Below are 22,541 nucleotides of genomic sequence, written 5' to 3'. Positions count from 1 at the left end.
GCATTGAACTGGGTCAAGGTAAAACTGTAAGTGAAACAGTTTACTAAGTCTTACTATATGTGACTGTAATAAATCATGTACATGAACATCCAGGTTTTATGAGTGAGCAAAGGAATGTTGGATTTTGATTTCAAGGCATCACTAAGCAGTGTACCATGGGATTACTCAATGTATAATGTGCAAACTCACCAACTGATATATGTATAAATTCACACAGAGATGGGTATCATACAGGGCAGGCATTTTCTCAGCCATCTAAGTTGTTCACCATGGAATGCTGCGATAATGACATGTCTTATTTCTTGCATGTCTTTCCGCAGAGCTGCTGCATATTCACACAAACTTCTTGTAGTTCTGTAATGCTCGAACAACTAAAAAAGTAATGTTATGAACTGTTATCAAGTTTTAGTTTGTAAAATCTTAAATATATGTAGCTCTTAAATAAACTTTAATACAACTAGAACAAGAATGTGGGTGCAAACTATAGTCTCAACAATCACCGAAAAGTTACTTGGTTCTCATGATTAGTGTTGTCTAGGCGAATTTCCGTGGCTTAGAGTTCGTGCGGGACAAAAAAATCCACTAAATGTAAATGGACTTCTACACCCAACACTTGTCATCCTACAAGACCAAATGGACTTCTTCATAACGTATCACCTACGAATACACTCAATTCCTATCCTGATAAAAGACATTATAAAGAAGGAAGCCCAGATACTATCAATACATATCTTCATAATGGTGCAGAGATGAAATCATGAACTACCCAAGCTTATGGACTACTATATATATCCTAGTATTTAAGAAATATCATAAACCATAACTCCATCTCTAATTGCAATCATTAGACTGCTTAACAGAACGTAGCTTTTCATTTCCTACAAATGCAGGAAAATAATTTAAGTCATTTGAAAAGATGAAATGCTGTCCAATAGACCTGAAGTTTATGTAATCCAGTGGAAGCACATTCACATTTTTATCAGATGTCAAATCACATGAAGATTGACTTGCTGGGTTTAAAAATTTAAAAATCAACTCTGTGAAATATCAAAATAATTCACAGAGCAGAGTGTTATAATGTGCAGAGTGTTTTCATTACCTCAAGAAATTATACAAGCTTCAAGGGTCCTGATAGCAATCAAATTTCAGAACAAAGGAGACCAAATGAGCCACTCTTCCAACGGCGTTCAGAAATATAAAGCAGCATTGAATATTGCCTGAGGTGCAACATGCATTATTGACAGAAGAACTTGACTACACTTTATGTCACAAACCTTCTTGCCTTAATTAAGATGTCTGAATACATGAAACAGAGATCAGGACGGGAAAATAGAGAAATATGGCAAGTACTAAAAGGCAGAGAAACCTGCTGTGTGAAACCAGGTTGACCTTTCTAAGCCTCATCAGTGAGAATTTTGAGAACTCAGTTAACTGTCGCATCTCACAGACCTGTCGCATGAAAAAATGACACTAAGACCATTAACCAGAACCCTATTCTCTGAAGGAACACTGTTAATTAGAGCTAGCCAGCCTAAATAACTTTTCAAATGCAAACATATATGAATTCATTGAAAGTTCAAATGCAAGTACTACCCAGGTGCAATGCTTACATCCAAGTAGATAGCAAGATTGTGATGAATATAAGTCCAATTAATACACACTTTTTGTCCATTCAGAATCTGGTGTTGTTGATTTTTATTGATAACTAAAAATTTCAGCCTCAGATTTCACTTCAGAAGTTCAGAGATCTAGGAAATGAAAAATTCGCCGCGAAATAATGAGCAGGCTGAGGTAGATACAGCTTCTAAGCATGCAGTCAGTATACTCCACCGGTAGGGTCTGAGAAATAGGATCGTGACCCAATATGGTACCAGATAAGGTTCAGGATGACAGGTTACAAGGTCAGAGAAGAAAACGTTAATAAACCGTTGGCAGTTCTAATTTCAGATTGGGGATGCAGGAGTCCCAAATCTTTTATTTGGATAGATTTTGAGGTACTTAAGTGCAATTGAATATCCGGAATGATGTGCATGGGATTCAAAGTATTGCGGCACATCATACTATGACAGTATAGGACCAACCTCCATTCTCCAACTCTTATTCTGAACAAACATACCTTTGTAATAATTATTTCAGACCCTTTAACAGTATTAAGTTTTACCTCTCTTCTTTGGAAATAATATCGTATTAGATAAGAACAATAGGAAATGCATTCACAACAAATTCAAAAGTCTATTGGAGCTTTTAGTATTGAAGGGCAAAGCTCAAAAATAGATAATCACATACACAAAAAGTCTGATGATAATATGAGTCTAATTATCATGAGCTAAACTAGTTTACCAGACCAAACCTCATGGAGTGACTAATATCCTTGACCTTTTTAGTTTGGACAAAATTCAATCTACCATTTAATTGGATTAACAAATTAGCCATTTATAATATATTCAGACAACTGAAACTCCACTCACTGGAAAAGGATATGGAAGTGGTTTAAAATATCAAAATTGTTAGAGTCTATTCACCACCACTGGAAGCAGTCATTTACATATTTTTTACCACACAACCTACATCTACATGATGAGCCAAACTACACATATCAGCAAGGTACAGGTAGTCCTGTTGCACTGTCATTTCTTGAAATGCCACTCCCCACCAATATTGAATGATCAAAAAATTTGATTTATCTGCTTTATCAGCTGACAATTCCTTTCAGAAACAAGTATACCATATTATCAGCAGCATGTATTCTTCACTGTCCAAACTAGATAAGTCTCTATAGAATAACAAGGTTAAGACATCCTACAAAAAGTTGGAACCAAAACAGTTAAGATCCCCGACACAAGCTTCATTCTTAAACACTAGCATAAACGAAGACTCTCATCTCATGATTCAATATGTCTAATGTTACCATGTAAGTTATATCTAAACATCATTTCCATCACATAAAAAATAGTCTCAGTAAATAAACATTTATTAAAGCTCAAAAGTAAAAAAAAATCAAATACCCAGTTCAACATCAAACAAGCAAACAACCATCCATTTGAACTAAATCAAATCCATCTTCCAAATAGAGATACGTAAAATTCATACTCGGAGATTTTATTTCTGGTATCCGCCACCGATAGCATTATCATCCTCGATGACTTTCGCAGTCAAGTACGGCCTAGGGAAATCAGTCAGATCAAAAGTCTTCTCCTTCATCATCTTCTCCACGTCAGCCTTCTTCAAAACGGTGCGTTTTATTGGGGGTCGGTTGCGGCGCTGGTCGCGAGAGAAGTACTTGATGTCGTAAACGGTTTCTGGTAAGGAAGTGGGGACGATGGCTTTAGCGGGGACGGTGGCGGGGCAGAAGACGCGGTATTCCGTAGCCTTCGGTACTGCGGAACGATATTCTGGATCAGCTACAGGGCCGGTGATTTCCCAGGGTTTCTTTATGTAACGACGGAGGGTTTGGATTAGGGATTTCGCAGCGGACGCCATCGCAGAATTGGGGATTTCTTCACTGCGTCAGACTCACCAATTGCCGAAAGAGGAATCGCTATGCCTCAAATGGAGACTTGTGCTTTATGAATTTTTATTTCTAAAAAAATCGAAATACTTCTCGTGGATTATAATTTTGTTTCTAACGAGTTATTAAGTATTTAAAAAAATCCATAATATTTCTGAAAATTTATAAAATTAAGTAAATATTCATAATAGTCATAAAAATATTACCTTTCTTTATAATTCATGCATATATATTTTAAGTTTATATTATTTATGTGCGTAAATATCATTTTTGATCCTTCAATTATGTCACTTATACAGACTTGATCCCTTGAATTTGTGGCTCATCAAATTTAGCCTCTAACGTTTGAAAGTTTCAGAACTCATACCATTAAAGAAAAGGTAGTATGAGGCCACTCCACTAAATACACTTTTTTGCAGTTTTATTCACCCAAATTACTACTTAACACAATCTCATAAGTTTTATTTTCAATTAAGAGCATATTTACTTACCAGTACTTTGGATAGTTTCCTGCATTGATTAGGATGGGCTAATTTAGTACATGTTTACTTAACATGGGATAATGATATTGGTTATACTTGAAACATGTTTACTTGCATTTATGATCACAAGAATTACATTATAAATTGAGAATTTTACCCATACATGAAACAAAATGTATTGTATAGTATTCTAGCACCCTTTTAAATAAATCAATTTTTCACTGAATTTTACAGATCAAATAAAGATCCAAGTTTCAATCATAGAATCAAAGAGACTCATTCCTCAATGCCATTTAGAGTAACATTCAGTCTTGCAAGAAGTGGAGGAATTGAAGGCAGCTTGGTTTGGCAACAGTGTGTCTAAACGATGGAATCATACTTGGATGGATCTGAAATTGATTTGTCTGAAACTCCATCAATAAGCTCAGTTATAACGTCAACAGTCAGCCATAAATAAAAACGCCATAAATGTCGTCCATTTTTTTTTTCTTTTCTTGATGTTTACTTATGTATTTCCAAAGGGAAAAGTGATGATTATATTACCAGTTTGGTGTTTGTGTTGCAATCAATTTCGAATCGATTTTTAATACTATGTCCCAATTTTGAAGTAACAAATATCAAATTCTTTGATCAAAACTTTTATTTCCTTGGCTAAAAAAATAGTCTTTACATTAGTATTCTAATTTACAATAGGCAAGACTAGTTTCTACAACAGAGGGCTTCAAATGTCCTTGGACTTGTGTCAAGATCATCTTCAACAGAAAAGGTCTTTTCTTGTGTCGAGATCATCTTCAATAGCGTTGTTTCTCGACACATCTTTTCTTGTGTCAAGATCATCTTCAACAGCGTTGTGTCGCATCGTATGACATGTCATCATGTAAGCCTGAAAAGAAAAACAAAAGGCAAAGAATGAGAAACATGTGCAATCTATCTATACTCGTTAATTAAGGCCGAGGACTCAAAGCCCATCACTGATTTGTCACATGTGCTTGCCTAAATAACCTCGTACCCCCAAGAGGTGGACATCTAAGGTTAATGTAGAAAATTTAAATACTCTACTGAACACACAATGTACTTCAACAACATTCAAAACCAAATGGCAAGTTATGTAGCCACGTTGTTGCTCTCTCTCCCTCTTCCTCTAACAGAGAAAGTGACCAATGTTCCTATATGTTTCCCCTTTGTCAACTTCTCCCTTATTTGAAAATCCAAAAAGTTGAAAGCCATTGTATTTTCCTTTGTACACTTCAAAACCCAAAAGTCTGCTTTGATTTTTATAAAGTGTCCAAATTCTCACTATTCTAATTTGAAAAGAACAGGTACATGGATTTTTTAAGCCTCCGAAAATACGAGGGATGCAAATTGAGAAGAATGCCTCTTTCGAGAACAATACTCCAACCTTTTGGCAAATTTGTTCCTAATTTATTCAATCCTTTTGGCAAATTTGTTCCTAATTTATTCAATATGTTGGATTTGTTTCAAGGGTTTGCTTTTGCAGAACTATTTAACATCATATATTTAACATTTTGTACAAATTTTACAAAAAATCATATCTCGTCATGTTATTGACATTTGACTTTTACAGGTGTATCACAATATAAAATTTGTTGGAAAATTATTACTATACAAAACACAACTTATTTATTTGTGAACTTCATTAACAAAACATCACATACTAAAATATTGACGGTTGTGTACATGCCAATTTCTCGAATACATGTGCATTTGTATTGATAAATATTATCATAATTAATACGTCAATTTTTTCCAGTGTTCTCGATAATTAAAAAAACTTACATTCAATCATCAAAATGTGGGGAAATTCATCCATTTATAGGGAAAACGTCAGATGAATTGCTTTTTTGAAATGATGAAAACTGCTTTTTTATAAATTAAAAAAAAAAAAAAACTGGAATGGGCTTTTTCGAGGAATTTCGAAGCATTTATCCAAAAGCAAATAAATGAATGCATCTCACAAACTACCAATTATTAGGTAGGTTTTTTAAACAAAATGCTGGATACAAAAGTTTGTGCACTAGAATCTGATTTAGGAAGAAAAAAGTTTATCAAAAGAAATTTATTCATTCAAGTAAGTTTTAGACAAAAGGAAAGACCAAAAGAGAGAGAGAGAGAGAGAGTAAAATACTTGTGGTAAAACATGAAATGAAGGCATTTAACAAGAAAAACAAATTTCTAAATATAAGATTATTTAGTTGTCAAAACTGCATGTTGCTTCAAACTACCAATTATTAGGTAGGTTTTTTATACAAAATGCTGGATACAAAAGTTTATGCACTAGAATCTGATTTGGGAAGAAAAAAGTTTATCAAAAGAAATTTAATTCATTCAAGCAAGTTTTAGACAAAAGGAAAGACCAAAAGAGAGAGAGAGAGAGAGTAAAATACTTGTGGTAAGTACATGTTTTAGAAAAATGAAGGCTTTTAACAAGAAAAACAAATTTCTAAATATAAGATTATTTAGTTGTCAAAACTGCATGTTGCTTCAAAAAACATTTCTCAAATTTGAGACATCATATTAAAGAAAGAGTTCTCAAATCCCTTTAAAAAAAATCAAAAGTGGCATGTAGACAACCATCCTATATTTTGGCATAGTGTTCCATTATCAAAGATCACAAATAAATAGTTTATGATTGTATGGTAAAGAATTTCTAACAAATTTTTCTACGATACACCTGCAAAAGTAAAGATGTCAAGGAACATGACAACATCATTTTCTGTACATCCATACAAAATGATAAATAAATGGCATCAAAAAATTGTAAAGCAAACCCATGAAAAGAACCCCACAAAATGAATAAACCACGAGCAAATCTACAAAAAGAAAGAAGTTTTGTTCTTCCGATTGGCATTCAACTCTACACATGCATCCTCATATTCCTAGGAGCCTTAAAACATACACATTCCTGTTTCTTCCAAATTATAATGGTGATAACGAGGACACTTCACAGAATCACAGCAGGGTTTTAGGTTTTGAAGTTTACAAATTGTAAAAACAATGGTTCAACATTTTCTTGATTTTCAAACGTGGGAGAAAAAATCAACAAAGTAGGATGGAAAGGAACAAGGATCACCTTTCTGGTAGAAAAACAAGTCGAGAGGAAACCATAGATACAACGATTACCATTAGGCTTTAAATGTTGTCAAAATGCATTATTGTAGCAGCCAATGTGTGTTTCAGTTGAGTGTTTAAATTTTCTGCTTAACCTTTTGATTTCCACACAACTCTTAAGAATAAGAGATTACTTTAGTTTGCACAAAATTGACAAACCAAATTCAAGCTGAGGCCCTCAATCTTACAAGAAACGAGTATAGATACAATCAAAATAAAATGCTTGTGACACATGGCACTGAAAAATGATTTTTCGAATAAGTTGATTCCAGTTTATAATTGTATGCTATATGTGTTATGGGCAAAGAAAATCAAATATTGCCTCCACATCCTATAATATGCATTAAGACAGGATTGTGAAAGCAACTTGAATATGACAAAAGAAGATAGCTAATCATTCGGGTTCCACAGGTGCAACCTGTTACTTAAACCATAGCTCATAGAGTTCTCCAGTTAAAGGGGGCATAAGCAAAATAGCAATAATACTCCATAAACAACAAACTACCAAGATGCAGGGGCATAAGAAACAAAGCAAAAATACTTCACAACCATGAAAGTTTTCTAGATGCAGACATAAGCAACAGAGCAGAAATACTTAATAACCAAGAGAGCTCTCCAGATGCACTTAAGAAAAGAAATACTGCTGATCGATCACAAGCTACTAATGATTTAAGAAGATTACTAAACTCCAGCTGAACTAGAAGTAAAAGAGAGCAGCTGGAAGGCACTTACATTACAGTGAATATACATATACAGAGAGAGATAACCTGTTAATTCATCAAACCAAGAAACCAAGCAACAGAAAGAGTCACATGCACAATAATCAAGTTGTAATCTCTCCAAAATTCACTTATTTGCTAGTCTACAGTATCAAGAATCAAATCATAAGAATATTGAAAAAAGAGACTGGATTCAAAGATAACACCACTGTGAATACCAAGAACCAAGGAATATAAGCAATGCAAAGCCATGGTAGAATCTTAATGCACAACTTCAAGATAAGAAATGCTGAAAGCACAAAAATGACAATGCCTTTGAAAGGAAGAGACTATGGAAGTTACACAAGAAACTTGAAATGAAATGATTACGTCTCATAGCAAATTCTCTTGAGGAGACGTCGCATTTACCCCCAAGGAGGGAATGTCGAACAAGCAAGACCTGCCAATATAGACGTAAAAACGGTGTCCAATCATGTTGATAGTATGAAATATAATATGAAAATTAGTAAATATATAGTTTAAATTGTGACGCTTCACTGCTCTTCTAAATCACCAGAGTGACTGCACGGAAAGTGTAGCACAACCAACTTATCTGAGGAAGTGTACTGGACCAGAAAAGTATAAAGCATACAGTTTGTGCAGCTCATACCAAGGAGGGTGTATGAGAATCAGGCTGCCAACTTCCAGCTCAACATCACTACATATTCTCGGGTTGAAGATGATGGTCAAAGTCCTTGCCACCCCTTTCATTCTCATACGCAAGCTATCCTCCCAATATGATTTCTGAAGAGGCAACACATGTAATCACGTAATTTTTCTGTCATTATAAAGGATCATGCATGGAAACTAGTGGATGTGTTCAGTCAATCATGTAGTCACTAAAGTCACATAACTTGTTGCTCCTTTCAAAAAATTTAAGTATTTTTTCGAATTGAACTTTTTAAAGTTGTTACTCCATGATTGTACACACACACAAGACTATGCAAGGATCTAGTTTTCAAATGATTCCAGCAAATGCAACTGCTTGCTAAAGCTAGACTGTGGTTTTCATTCTTTAGCTAGTTTGATGTTCAGGTAGCAAAGCAAACCTTTCCCTCTCCAACAGGTGCACAAGAACAAACAATCAGCTCTAACAGCCTTATTCGTCACAGATTGAACCGAAATACTAATTTCACAAACAGACCATCACACTTGAAAAGATGTAGGCAAAATCAGAAAATGCATTTGTTTTGTTAGTGGCCTGTATGCCACTATCAAATAAATGATGATAATGAGAGGTAGAACTCAATTGACAGAGACATACATAATTGCAAGGAATAGGTTCGTGGCGATTGAAATCAATGAGTAAGGATAACAGATTGATAATGAATTCATCATGAGAACTTTCAAGTGAAGATTAACATGAATCAAACCAAGAATTCCAATCAAAAAGTCCAGTTTTGTAGTTTCCCACCTGATACGTAGTGCGAACAGCCAAGCATGAATATCTTCAAGAAATTCAAGTTCCTTCATAATCCTGTCGGGATTGGCAATAAAGGAGGATGCAGATTAAAACCCTGAAACGCATATACAAATTTGAAAAAATAAAACTACGATTGCGGTAATAATTCATTCATCACACAAACAATAATAAGGCTTTCCAAGAAAATGCAAGAAATCATATTGTTCTTGCCTTTCCAAGAACTAGTACAGAGAAGGAGATTGCAGTGTGCCTACGGAAAAACACAAGACCTAATTACCATTACTCCCACCCCTCCAAGAAACATCAACATATATAACAACCAAATCAAGAACACAAAACAATTTCACCGAAACAAGATCATAAAACCCCAATTGAGGCCGTCAAAACATTAAAAGAAAAGGAAAATACCATAATGAAGTAGCCGATGAAAACATCACTAGCATCTCTACCGTCAAAGTCGTAAAGATATAGACCCAATTTATATCTAACAGCCTTATTCGTCACAGATTGAACCGAAATACTAATTTCATAAACAGACCATCACACATGAAAAGATAACCAAAATTCATACCCGGAAATTTTATTTCTGGTATCCGCCACCGATAGCATTATCATCCTCGATGACTTTCGCAGTCAAGTACGGCCTAGGGAAATCAGTCAGATCAAAAGTCTTCTCCTTCATCATCTTCTCCACGTCAGCCTTCTCCAAAACGGTGCGTTTTATTGGGGGTCGGTTGCGGCGCTGGTCGCGAGGGAAGTACTTGATGTCGTAAACGGTTTCTGGTAAGGAAGTGGGGACGATGGCTTTAGCGGGGACGGTGGCGGGGCAGAAGACGCGGTATTCCGTAGCCTTCTGTACGGCGGAACGATATTCTGGATCAGCTACAGGGCCGGTGATTTCCCAGGGTTTCTTTATGTGAAGACGGAGGGTTTGGATTAGGGATTTCGCAGCGGATGCCATCGAAGAATTGGGGATTTCTTTCACTGCGCCAGAGCTCTGCAGTTCAGAAGTTAAAAGAAGGGTGGGGAGAATGTTAAGAAAAATGTTGTAAATACTAAATACAAAGCGCTTTTCACTCACCAATTTTGTTTACCGTTGGCATCACAATGAACAACAATTTTTTTTTAAATTTAAAAATATATTAAAAATAAAAATAACAATATATAAATTAATAAATTATATTTCAAAAATAAACAATAAAAATTAAATAAATTAATTTAAGTTATTGTCGATACAATTAAAGAATTATTGTTGTGATGTTAAAATGACATGAGATCACTTTTGTAAAACAAAAATATAATTACAATTAATTTTTAAAATTATCTAATTAAGGGTATAATTTCATATTAAAATATTATATGGTGATGTTATTAGTAATCATGTAGTGAACGTAGATGATCTTTCTTTTATATACTAGTCGTTATGTCACGTTGTAATTATGGCTCGCAAATAAAATTATTTTTATGTAAATCAGGAATAGATACAGATATTAAAAATCAAAATAAATTGCCATTACTTTTAAATATTTCTTTTTTTGTATTTCTACTTTATGTTTAGATATAAATTTGTACGCAATCAATTTTCATGTCTTTAAACCAATATTTTTAATGTAGTTTTTTTTCAAAAGTTTATCATATTCTTATCAACAATATTTTTGGAGATAATTACACTGCTCTCTTCTGAAATTTAATATAATTGTAATTAAATTCTTGTAGTTTAGAGAAAGTTATGTATTGCATCCCTAACACTTATTTTGTTTAATAAATAGAATAATTAATTAATTAAAATTTATTGATATTAATATAAAAGTTAAATGCAAATTCATATTTTTATGCAATTGACTTATTACTGACTAATTAGGTGATCAAATAAATACTTTTTAAAATCAAACTATCTTTATACATGTTCGCACTTATAAATGCAATTATTATATAATTCGAACAAAACATAAGGGGAAGTTAATGTAATTATTCCATAATTTTAGTTCATATTTAACTGATTATGATTGATTAATTGCGTATCGTAGTTAAAAGAAAAGGACAATACCATTATGAAGTAGCCGATGAAAACATCACTAGCATCTCTACCGTCAAAGCCGTCAAGAAGAAGAACCCAAACAGAAAAGATGAAGAAGTAAACAAGAATCAACCCCTCTTCTTCAAGATCGTATAACTAACCGCCCATCAAGAAAGATATATAGAAATTACCATAAAATTCTCCAATTTATATACGCACACCAAAGTAGAATCGTTTTTCACTCACCAATTACCAAAGATGAATCGCTATGCCTCAAGATGCTTATCGTGGATTTTAGTTTTGGTTCTAACACATATTCCGAATTAATAAGTATTTAAAAAAATTCATAATATTTTTGAAAAATTATAAAATTAAGGAAATATACATAATAGTCATAAAAAAGTTAAACATATTACCTTTCTTATAATCCATATATATATATGTGATCCGGGTCGAAATCTACGCGACCTCCTTGGTTCGATCTCCCAAGCGGTTCGAGGTCGCTCCTCCCCCAGACTAGTGATTGAGCCCTGAGAAAAGAAGCAGATCGTTAGGCTTGCTGGGGTGGCCCCCAGCTAAGGCCCTCCGATGCTTAAGTCAGTGTTTGGGTTGAGGTTAAAATATGGGGTCGCTTAGAAAAATAGCGAGCTGAAGGTATAATGCGGTCAAGACGACGTACCTTAAATGCACTGACTGGGAGGTATTTATAGAGAACCTGGGGGTCTATCGATCCGCTATGCGCGCGCCACGTGTCTCAGGTCGTCGGGTCGGGTAGCGACCCGACCCGGTAAAAGTGGTGCGGGTCATGCTGGCTAGCTTGCGATTTTGGGCCCCATTAGGGGCAAAGTTGTCTTTTTACGAGAGAATAGGGTCTTACCCCCATCATTACTCCCCTACTTTTCTTAGTGTGAGTAGCACGCTAAGGAAAGTCGAATGGTCCATCGATCTCGTCCTTTAGATCATCACCGCCATCTCGATATCCGACCGTTGCCTTCGACATCCGACCGTTGTCTTCGACACGAATCTCCATAAATTTACCCCTATAAATATTGGGGGTTCGACTGCAGCTTTGCTCTTCACTATCAATTCTCAATCGTTCCTCGCGCGACCTGCTTCTTCCAGCTGCGACCTGCCTTCTAGCCAGGTACTTCCGAGTGACCTCCTTTTAATATTATGTCTTCCAAGCCTAGTAGTTCTAGTAGCTCATCTGGTAGTTCGAGTAGTTCTGGTAGTTCGTCGAGTAGTTCCGGTAGCTCATCTGCGACCTCACAAAGGCCCATAGCTCATAGGAAACAGATAGAATCTCCTAACGTAGGTGGAAGCGACCCGGAAATAACAATCCCGCTGATGACCTCCGAACATAGCGAGGGCGAACCAACTGACAGTCCTTGGTTAGCCATTGAGAGTACTTTATACTGGACAGCTGATGCGATCAGAGAGAGGTATTATATCCCTTCCGATTTCGAAATTATTCTACCTTCTCCTTCAGATCGCATGAATCGACCTCCCCCAAGCAGTTGTCCAATTTCTATTGTGCATTTAGCCGCCGGTTTGCGTTTTCCCCTTCCTCACGCTGTTGCTAGAATTTTATCTAGGTTAGAGATAGGCCCCATGCAACTAGCTCCCAATTCCATTTGCCATATTTTATCTTTTATTATCATAATGCAATACTTCGAGCTTGAACCCGACTTCGATAGCTTCTGGTCGCTTTACAAGTTTACGACCTCGAAGAGGTCAGGCGACCAGGGCTTCTTCTATCTCACTGCCAAACCAAACTGCTCCTTTGTTACCAAGTTAAAGTCCAATGTGGGCTCTTGGAAAGACAAATTTTTCTTCCTTCGACCTCCTCCTAACCAAGTCTGGCCATTCCCCTGTGACTGGCGAACTACTAAACCCGAACCCAAATTCCACGGCGTAGGGTTAGATGACGACCTGATTGTTACTATCATCCAGTATCAATATGCAACCAAATTGCTTTTGACGGAGCATACCCTGAAGCTCGCAGGTCTCGGTCCGGCTCCTATCCGAACCCGGGGTTCTTTAGGTGATCAATCTCTTACCTCCCTCTGTTCGTAATTTATGGTACTTAGTGGTGACTGGTTTATATCTTTGCAGATTCTGTCGTGATGGATGCCCGTATTGCAAGAATGGTTCGTGCCAAAAGGGCTAAGCGAGCAGTTCCTCCTTTGGGACCAGACTCCCAGCGTACTCCATCTGCTCCCTCAAAAAATGCGTCAAGGTCGCACGGAGTTCGCTCTCTGAGTTCGCCGTGCCCGACTCCCGTTGAGGTCGCTAGTGAAAATAACGATCCCGTTCCTGAGCATCTGTCGATTGGTTCCGAAGAACAAAGTGATCCTCAACCGCTCATACGGAAGAAATCCAAGGGGAAGCAGGTCGCTTCAGAGTCGTCTAAGAGGAAGCGGAATTCCCCGCGACCTAATCCTTCCTCCCAAAAGAAATCCAAGGCAGATTCTTCAGCGGAGAGCGAGAATCTGAAGGTAGTTGACGAACTGACTGCCTGGTGGAGAGAGACCCAGAAGGACCTCCAATCGCCTTCTTATAGTCCGGCTGCCATGGAGGGTGAGAGGCTGATACCGAACTGGGCCATTTCGGGCCAAAGTTCCGTGTTGTTGGCCAAGACTCCTGGGAGTTGTATAAATCCACCATCCTGCCTCGCGATCAAGCTCTCCTCGCTCCCATGTCGCATATTCGGGTCGAGCAGAACTTCGCTCACTCCCTCGCACGGGTAGTGTTCTACCAACTTCAACTTCTTTTGCTTTTGCTTTAACTAATTCTTAGCTGCTATATGTAGGTCTCAGCTTTCGGACATCATTTGTCCTTAAAGTGCAATTACTGGCGACATTAGAAGATGGTCGCGGACAAGCTACTTGAGGAAAAGAACTCGAAGTTAGCGACCTATGAGAAAGAGAAGGTCGAGCTCGAGGCTCAGAAATCTGAGCTCGAGGCTCAGTTAAGGGACCTCAGGCAGAAGGTCGCATCTTCGGTGGAGTCGGCTAAGGCTGAAGGATTTTCGGCGGGTCGGGTGGTCGGCCGAGAAGAATACCTCTCCTCAGAAGAGTATCAACACAAGCTCGAAGTTGCCCGAAATCAAGGTCGCGAACAGTACTTGAGTTCTGATGACTATAAGAAGACCTTAGCGGACACTCGGTTACAGGGAGCTCGAGATTTCATGAAGTCTACCGCCTTCACAACCGCTGTAGAAGCTAAGTCTGCTGACTACCTCATAGAAGGTTTTAATCGCTGCATTTCTCAAATAAAGAAGCTGAAGGGGTTTGCCGATGGGTTCGACACGAACTGGACCGACCCGTCCTTGGATGGTAATCTCGCGGCGTTCCCTGAAGAACCCCCTTTGAAACATAATGATGAATTTGCGGTCTTGGTGGAGGAACTTGAGAGTATGGACGAAGATGCAGCAGGGAAATAGGCTCTTGTATTTTTTATTTCACAGATCTTACTCTGGGATCGAATCTGTAAATCAAATCTGTAATTTATTCTTCTCAATGAAATTTCTTCTCAAGTGATTCCTCTTTCCTCTTCGTGTTCCAAGAATTCCCATTAAGATAATCATCAATCCGACCTCAAATATAGGGAGAATTGGAGGGATTTTCAAGCACTTTCCCTGATCGCATTGATCGGTTTTGGCTGACAGGGAGGATGCATTCTTTTAGATCGCATAATCAATGGTTACCAGACGATTTTGCACCTTATGTGGTCCTGACAGGTTGTACCCTTTCCAGGCCTCGTAGTTGGTGGTCCTTTATAGACGAGGGGTCCCGTTGTTGACGGTCTTCTGCAGACACAATAGGTCGCGCCTTTTGCAGGTCGCGTAGTTGGTGGTCTTTCGCAGACACATGAGGTCGCGCCTTTTGCAAGTCGCGTGATTGGTGGTCTTTCGCAGACACATGAGGTCGTTTAATTGGTGGTCTTTCACAGACACATGAGGTCGCGTAGTTGGTGGTCTTTCGCAGACACAGGAGGTCGCGCCTTTTGCAGGTCGCGTGATTGGTGGTCTTTCGCAGACACATGAGGTCGTTTAATTGGTGGTCTTTCACAGACACATGAGGTCGCGTAGTTGGTGGTCTTTCGCAGACACATGAGGTCGCGCCTTTTGCAGGTCGCGTGATTGGTGGTCTTTCGCAGACACATGAGGTCGTTTAATTGGTGGTCTTTCACAGAAAAATGAGGTCGCGCCTTTTGCAGGTCGCGTAGTTGGTGGTCTTTCGCAGACACATGAGGTCGCGCCTTTTGCAGGTCGCGTGATTGGTGGTCTTTCGCAGACACATGAGGTCGTTTAATTGGTGGTCTTTCACAGACACATGAGGTCGCGTAGTTGGTGGTCTTTCGCAGACACATGAGGTCGCGCCTTTTGCAGGTCGCGTGATTGGTGGTCTTTCGCAGACACATGAGGTCGTTTAATTGGTGGCCTTTCACAGACACATGAGGTCGCGCCTTTTGCAGGTCGCGTAGTTGGTGGTCTTTCGCAGACACATGAGGTCGCGCCTTTTGCAGGTCGCGTGATTGGTGGTCTTTCGCAGACACATGAGGTCGTTTAATTGGTGGTCTTTCACAGACACATGAGGTCGCGCCTTTTGCAGGTCGCGTGATTGGTGGCGGCATGATATTGCATCGTAGAATAGGATACCACTGGAGCTATTTATTTCATGTGAACATTCATACGTGCCAATACAACCAAATATTGTGATTGCATACATGATTTGTGATGTAAATACTAATATTTCAAAAACATAACAATCATCCGTCATGGAAATAAAGATATGAACATACCCACTGTAGTGGATTGCTATCTTCAGTCCTCGTCACGCTTGCTCTCTGGAGGTGACCGTCGTCGCGTACTAGTGGTATATTGGCGGGAAAGGTCCCCTCTCCTGCTACCTTCGCCTATTTCGACTTCGTTCTCGATCTCCTTCCCATTCTCTATCCTTGATTGCATTCATTTCCTCCTCGTTGATATATTTGTGGGCCAAAAGCATCAATTGTTCTAAATCTCCGGGGGGATCTCTAGCTAATGCTGATGCGAATGGTCTCTTTTTTAAACCGTGTATTAATATACTCATCATCATATCAATCCGCAGCTCCTGCACCTCCAATGTCTCATTATTGAATCTCCCCATAAAATCTTTAAGAGATTTCTCTCTTCCTTGCCGGATCGCAAATAAGTGGATCGCTGATCTCTTCGACTTTTGTTTGCTAGCGAAGTGGTATGCGAACCTGTGTATTAATTGCTTGTATGATCCAATGGTCCCGTTAGGCAAGCCAGTGAACCATTCTTGTGCCTTTCCTGTCAAAGTAGTCACAAACAGCCTTGCGTTAATAGAATCCGTTTGCCTATATAAATTCATTACCATTCCAAACATAGTGATGTGCTCGCGCGGGTCCTTCGTCCCATCGTATCTAGGTAGATCGGGTAATTGAAAATTTGGACCAACAACTTCGGATAGCATTTCGTTGGTGAAGGGCGAGTTCGTATTTTGCCTAGCCAGGTCGCCTTGCTTCTCCAGGTCACTTCGCTTCTTCAGGTCGTCTAGCTGTTGCTTCAATTTCTCTATCTGCCTTCTTACGCCTCCCACTTCAGCCCTGGACTGTCCTGCCTTACTGGTAGATGTGGTAGCTGATCTCTCTCTCACCCGACTGGTTCTTGGCATTATTTCCTTATTCTTCCTCATGCGAACAGTTACTTCTAATTGACCACCCAAGATCATTTTCCTCCGTTCTTCCGTCCGTCTTTTCCTCGATGGTTCCCTAACAGATGAGCAGTGCTCATCCATGACATTCTTACTCGCTATCCCGATCATCCGCTGCTTCTCTTCCTCGGTTAGATGCCACCTTCCCTCTTGTTCACGCCTAGATGATTCTGACATGGCGAATTCTTCCTCAAACCAAATCTAGAAAGGGGGCTTTCCTCAGTTTTCCACAGACGGCGCCAACTGATCTGGGTCGAAATCTACGCGACCTCCTTGGTTCGATCTCCCAAGCGGTTCGAGGTCGCTCCTCCCCCAGACTAGTGATTGGGCCCTGAGAAAAGAAGCAGATCGTTAGGCTTGCTGGGGTGACCCCAGCTAAGGCCCTCCGATGCTTAAGTCAGTGTTTGGGTTGAGGTCGAAATATGGGGTCGCTTAGAAAAATAGCGAGCTGAAGGTATAATGCGGTCAAGACGACGTACCTTTAATGCACTGACTGGGAGGTATATATAGAGAACCTGGGGGTCTATCGATCCGCTATGCGCGCGCCACGTGTCTCAGGTCGTCGGGTCGGGTAGCGACCCGACCCGGTAAAAGTGGCGCCGGTCATGCTGGCTAGCTTGCGATTTTGGGCCCCATTAGGGGCAAAGTTGTCTTTTTACGAGAGAATAGGGTCTTACCCCCATCAATATGTATATTAAATTTCTATGTATTTATGTGGGTAAATATCACTTTTGATCTTTCAACTATGTCACTGATCATGATTTGATCCCTCAAATTTCCGGCTCATCAAATTTAGCCTCTAACGTTTGAAAGTTTCATGACTCATACCATGAATGAAAAAGTGGTGTGAGGCCACTCCACTAGTGTAAGGGCGCCTGAATTGACTTTAAATAGTTTTCTGTATTGATTAGGATAGGCTAATTTAATACACATTTATTTAATATGGGAAAATATTATTGGTTGTACCTGAAATATGTTTACTTGCATCTATGATCACAGAAATTACATTATGAATTGAAAATTTAATACAACAAAAGTGTTTAAAGCTATTGACGGAAAATCCATTGACAATGTCCCAGATGATTCAAAGCTTGAAGATGATGAATATGCTTATTTTTCAATTATTCTTAAGCTATCTTATTTTGTAATTAAAAAAGTAGGGAAATAGAATTTTGCTAAAGATCTTTGGAATAAGTTAGAAGAACTTTTTACTGAAATTTCTTTACTCAGTAAGCTTTTTTTACTGGAGATTTTTTTAGATATAAATTTGATTACTCTAAAAATATTGAAGAAAATTTGGATGATTTTTCAAAATTAATTCAAGACATAAAATTAACAGGAGATAAACAAAAAAAATAGATTATTACTCTCCTATAATGTTGTTAAATGTTATTTTTGAAACTTATGGAGATGTCAAAGCTGCAATTAAATATGAAGGGATAATGTATATTTAGAAACAGTGATTAGTGGCTTAAAAAGCAAAGAAATGGATATTAAAGCTAATAAACCTAGTTAGTATAGAAATCAAGTTAATTTTGTTAGGGAAAAACTAAGAATAAAAATTTTGATTATAAGTTTAGAAAGTATAGCAAAAACAGGATTAGAAGTAGAGGTAAAAGCAGGCTTAGGCCTAAATATAAGGAAGATTGACATAACGAAGATAGATAAAAAGAAAAAAAGATTTTATAACTATGGAGGTAAATGACGCTTTATAAAAGATTGTAAAAAGTTAAAGAGAAATAATACAAAAGAAACTGCAAATGTATCTAAAGAAACTTCTAATGAAGTTTATATGTCACCTAGTCTCTAGTACCATGGACCGTTGCTAGACGGCTACCTATGGTGACGGGTGTTTCCGGTTAATGGTTAATTAGAAATAATTAATGAAATTAGATTTAATTAATTGTTTGTGTTGGACACAATGCCGAAGTCTAGTTGAAGGTGAACCTAAAGAGTCACATACAAATCACTATGGAATTGATGGAATTAATTTTGAATTAATTCCAGAAAAAATAAATTAATTTAATTGGATTAAATTAATTGAAGGAGAATATATAAATGATTGGATAATTTATTTAATAATCTATTTGATGGATAGCCCAAGAATTAATCAATTGGATTAAATAATTTTTTCAGCTTAACACCTATAAATTAATTGAATTAATTTATTAGATTTGGCTTAATTAATTGATTGGATCGATTAATTAGTATTTGAGCTTCGATTTATTTAATTAGTTAAATGAATCTTCGAACATAGTTGGGCTAATATTAATTTAATTAATTATTGTCCAGTGGACTTTGGTTGGGCTTGATTTAATTTGATTATATCGAACTCGGTGCATACTTGAAGTCCAAGCCCATTTGAGGGTGGTTGGAGCAAGTTAAGAAGGAGTTGAAACTCCTCACCATGATGAACACTATGGAGTGGCTATTTAATCATGGTTGAAGGTTATATGCATGTGTGTGTATAGGTTGCCTTAGAGGCAAATTCGATAGTTATTGAATTTTGAATTCAATTGTATGTAACATACAAAACTACACACATATCCAAAAAACTATCACATGAGCCACGAATTTTTTTCTCCTTTTCTCTCTCAAAATATTCTTCTTTTCTTCTAAATTTAATTTGATTCAAGTTAGAACATAAAACAATCCAAAAGCACTAAACAATACTGTTTGTTCGGTGTTGTTTTTCTTTTCATTCTTTGTTCTATCTAGCAATACAAAAAAACTATATCTATTCCATTTTTTGGTGTGGAAAACTTATTCTAGTTTGAATTATCGAGTGAATGGAACGTAAAGGGAATAACGCACGTTGCTGCTGATCTATAGAAACAAAAAAGTAAAGTTTTATGTTTTGTTTCTATGCTTTATGTTTCATCCTCTAGCCACTTGTCTAGCATGTTTATATATTTGCTATTATGCTTTTGACAAACACCAAACGCTTGGAAATTTCTAAGGGAACTCTCCTTTGAACCGTTATAATTTTTTTTTATTTCACGCTTACGCCGCGTTTTCAGTCCATACCAATTCTTTCAGTGGTATCAGAGCCCGGTGGGTGTTGTGGCTTTAGAATTAAAATGTTATTATGTATTGAGCATGAATAACATAAGGAATTTGTTACACTGAAATTTTTTTCTCCAGTTGTAAAATACACTACTACAAGAATTACTATTGCTCTGGTTGCACATTTTGATTGGGAACTTTAAGCAAATGGATGTTATAACTGCATTTCTGCATGATGATCTCAACGAACAAATTTATATATATCAACCCAGTGGTTTCATTGATAAGATTTGATTATGTTCTTATACTTAAAAAATGTTTTTATGGTCTAAAACAATTAACCAGACAATGGAATAAGAAGTTTGATCTCTTCATGCATTCTTTAAAATTTCAAAGAAGTACTATGACGTCCGTAGAATTTTTTCACATAATTGAAACACTAAATAGTAATTATTTAAGAATTTAAATTTAATCATAAATAAATTAAAAATTAAAAATGGAATATAATAAAACTTGAACGGATTAAATTGGAGTTCGTTATACTATTTAGAAGCAAATTATATTAATTAAGAAATTAGGTAGGAATGTATATGTGATTGTAATGTATGAACGTGTGAGATATGGTTATGAGATCGTATAATTGATGAAGTTAGTGATAGCGCTATTGTGAATTAAAATAAAAGATGATACTTACCTAGTTAGGAACATAGTTAATTGGTTACGATAATATGGTAGATGATGATGCGATATGAAAAATAAATGAGTTAAGTTAGGTACCATGGCGCGTAGGGTACCGAGATATTTCGGGTACTGGGGGATATCCTGTGTTGTTAGCTACACACTAGGGTGGTGCGGGAATGTCATGATTGTTGTAATGTCCTGTGCTGATATTGCTACACACCGGGATTGAGAGTATGAGGATATCACATACAATGGGTATCCTGTGCTGTATATGATAAGACATTGACTCAATAATGATAGTCGGCAAAACCGTTGATTGATGTACTCCAATTAGAGTAAGTAGGACACTTAGATAATTAACGATAACATCAAATATTATGTCGCGGACAGATTTACAGTTGCGATTTTAGGTTGTTTAGTTGTTAAATATTCTAGTATTTTGTCAGGTTTGTATTTAAAATTTTGTGTGTTGTTTGTTACCCTATTTTCCTTTGAGATTATGTATATGAGGACATGTGTTACGTGTAAATATAAAGTTTTGTAGATATCTATTATCTCCTGTGATATCTACATACTATATTGATAAAATAGAATTTATTTTTCGAGTTGAAAAAAAATTACTTATAGAATGAGTTTGCTATTAAGGAAAGGATGAAATAGTGATCATTAAATTTAGAGAGTAGGGGGTTTTAAAAGTATAGAAACAAGTTTTGAAGTAACAAATATCAAAATCTTTTGATCAAAACTTTTATTTCCTTGGCTAAAAAAATAGTCTTTACATTAGTATTCTAATTTACAATAGGTAGGACTAGTCTCTACAACAGAGGGCTCCAAATGTCCTTGGAATCATGTCAAGATCATCTTCAACAGGAAAGGTCTTTTCTTGTGTTGAGATCATCTTCAACAGCATTGTTTCTCGACAGATCTTTTCTTGCATCTTCAACAGCGTTGTGTCATATCGTATGACGTGTCATCATGTAAGCCTGAAAAGAAAAACAAAAGGCAAAGAATGAGAAACATGTGCAATCTATCTATACTCGTTAATTAAGGCCGAGGACTCAAAGCCCATCACTGATTTGTCACATGTGCTTGCCTAAATAACCTCGTACCCCCAAGAGGTGGACATCTAAGGTTAATGTAGGAAATTTAAATACTCTACTGAACACACAATGTACTTCAACAACATTCAAAATCAAATGGCAAGTTATGTATCCATGTTGTTGCTCTCTCTCCCTCTTCCTCTAACAGAGAAAGTGACCAATGTTCCTATATATTTCCCCTTTGTCAACTTCTCCCTTATTTGAAAATCCAAAAAGTTGCAAGCCATTGTATTTTCCTTTGTACACTTCAAAACCCAAAAGTCTGCTTTGATTTTTATAAAGTGTCCAAATTCTCACTATTCTAATTTGAAAAGAACAGGTACATGAATTTTTTAAGCCTCCGAAAATACGAGGGATGCAAATTGAGAGAAGAATGCCTCTTTCGAGAACAATACTCCAACCTTTTGGCAAATTTGTTCCTAATTTATTCAATATGTTGGATTTGTTTCAAGGGTTTGCTTTTGCAGAACTTTTTAACATCATATATTTAACATTTTGTACAAATTTTACAAAAAATCATATCTTGTCATGTTATTGACATTTGACTTTTACAAGTGTATCACAATATAAAATTTGTTGGAAAATCATTACTATACAAAACACAACTTATTTATTTGTGAACTTCATTAACAAAACATCACATACTAAAATATTGACGGTTGTCTACATGCCAATTTCTCGAATACATGTGCATTTGTATTGATAAATATTATC

The 22,541-nt window shown here is 37.0% G+C and overlaps 3 protein-coding genes across 11 annotated transcripts in view; all 3 read right to left on the bottom strand.

The window, feature by feature from the left end:
- Positions 1,071-3,565, bottom strand: LOC105177526. The gene is made up of 2 exons (XM_011100718.2): positions 3,091-3,565; positions 1,071-1,449 (listed from the first exon to the last, which is right to left on the bottom strand). The coding sequence occupies exon 1, from the start codon at positions 3,478-3,480 to the stop codon at positions 3,100-3,102; it is 381 nt and encodes a 126-aa protein (XP_011099020.1). The 5' UTR covers positions 3,481-3,565; the 3' UTR covers positions 1,071-1,449; positions 3,091-3,099.
- The window catches only part of LOC105177524, a 21,993-nt gene continuing 4,064 nt past the window's right edge, over positions 4,613-22,541 (bottom strand). For 2 of the 4 annotated variants that reach the window (XM_011100716.2, XM_011100717.2), the window contains one exon: positions 21,444-21,710. The gene's annotated coding sequence lies outside the window, so the exon portion shown is untranslated. Of the gene's footprint in view, positions 4,874-21,443; positions 21,711-22,541 lie in introns of those variants that run through there. The other 2 variants (XM_020699318.1, XM_011100714.2) reach the window with 2 other exon arrangements.
- The window catches only part of LOC105177523, a 20,233-nt gene continuing 2,304 nt past the window's right edge, over positions 4,613-22,541 (bottom strand). The window contains exons 3-7 of one of the 6 annotated variants that reach the window (XR_002288399.1): positions 9,872-10,284; positions 9,292-9,394; positions 8,488-8,621; positions 8,181-8,277; positions 4,613-4,873 (exon numbers count right to left, since the gene is read on the bottom strand). Coding sequence is in view for 1 of the 6 variants with exons in the window: in XM_020699317.1 (XP_020554976.1) it covers positions 9,881-10,261 (381 nt within the window). In the remaining 5 variants the exon portion in view is untranslated. Of the gene's footprint in view, positions 4,874-8,180; positions 8,278-8,301; positions 8,622-9,291; positions 9,395-9,870; positions 10,285-22,541 lie in introns of those variants that run through there. The other 5 variants (XR_002288396.1, XR_002288397.1, XR_002288400.1 and 2 more) reach the window with 5 other exon arrangements.

This window comes from Sesamum indicum, linkage group LG15 (genome assembly GCF_000512975.1).
Source record: "Sesamum indicum cultivar Zhongzhi No. 13 linkage group LG15, S_indicum_v1.0, whole genome shotgun sequence".
Lineage (NCBI taxonomy): Eukaryota > Viridiplantae > Streptophyta > Magnoliopsida > Lamiales > Pedaliaceae > Sesamum > Sesamum indicum.
Note: the sequence above shows the minus strand (reverse complement) of the source record. Positions and strands in the feature narration are given on the sequence as shown.

Excerpts from the sequence above, each read along its gene's own strand:
- LOC105177526 (XM_011100718.2), bottom strand. The coding sequence starts at position 3,480 with ATGGCGTCCGCTGCGAAATCCCTAATCCAAACCCTCCGTCGTTACATA.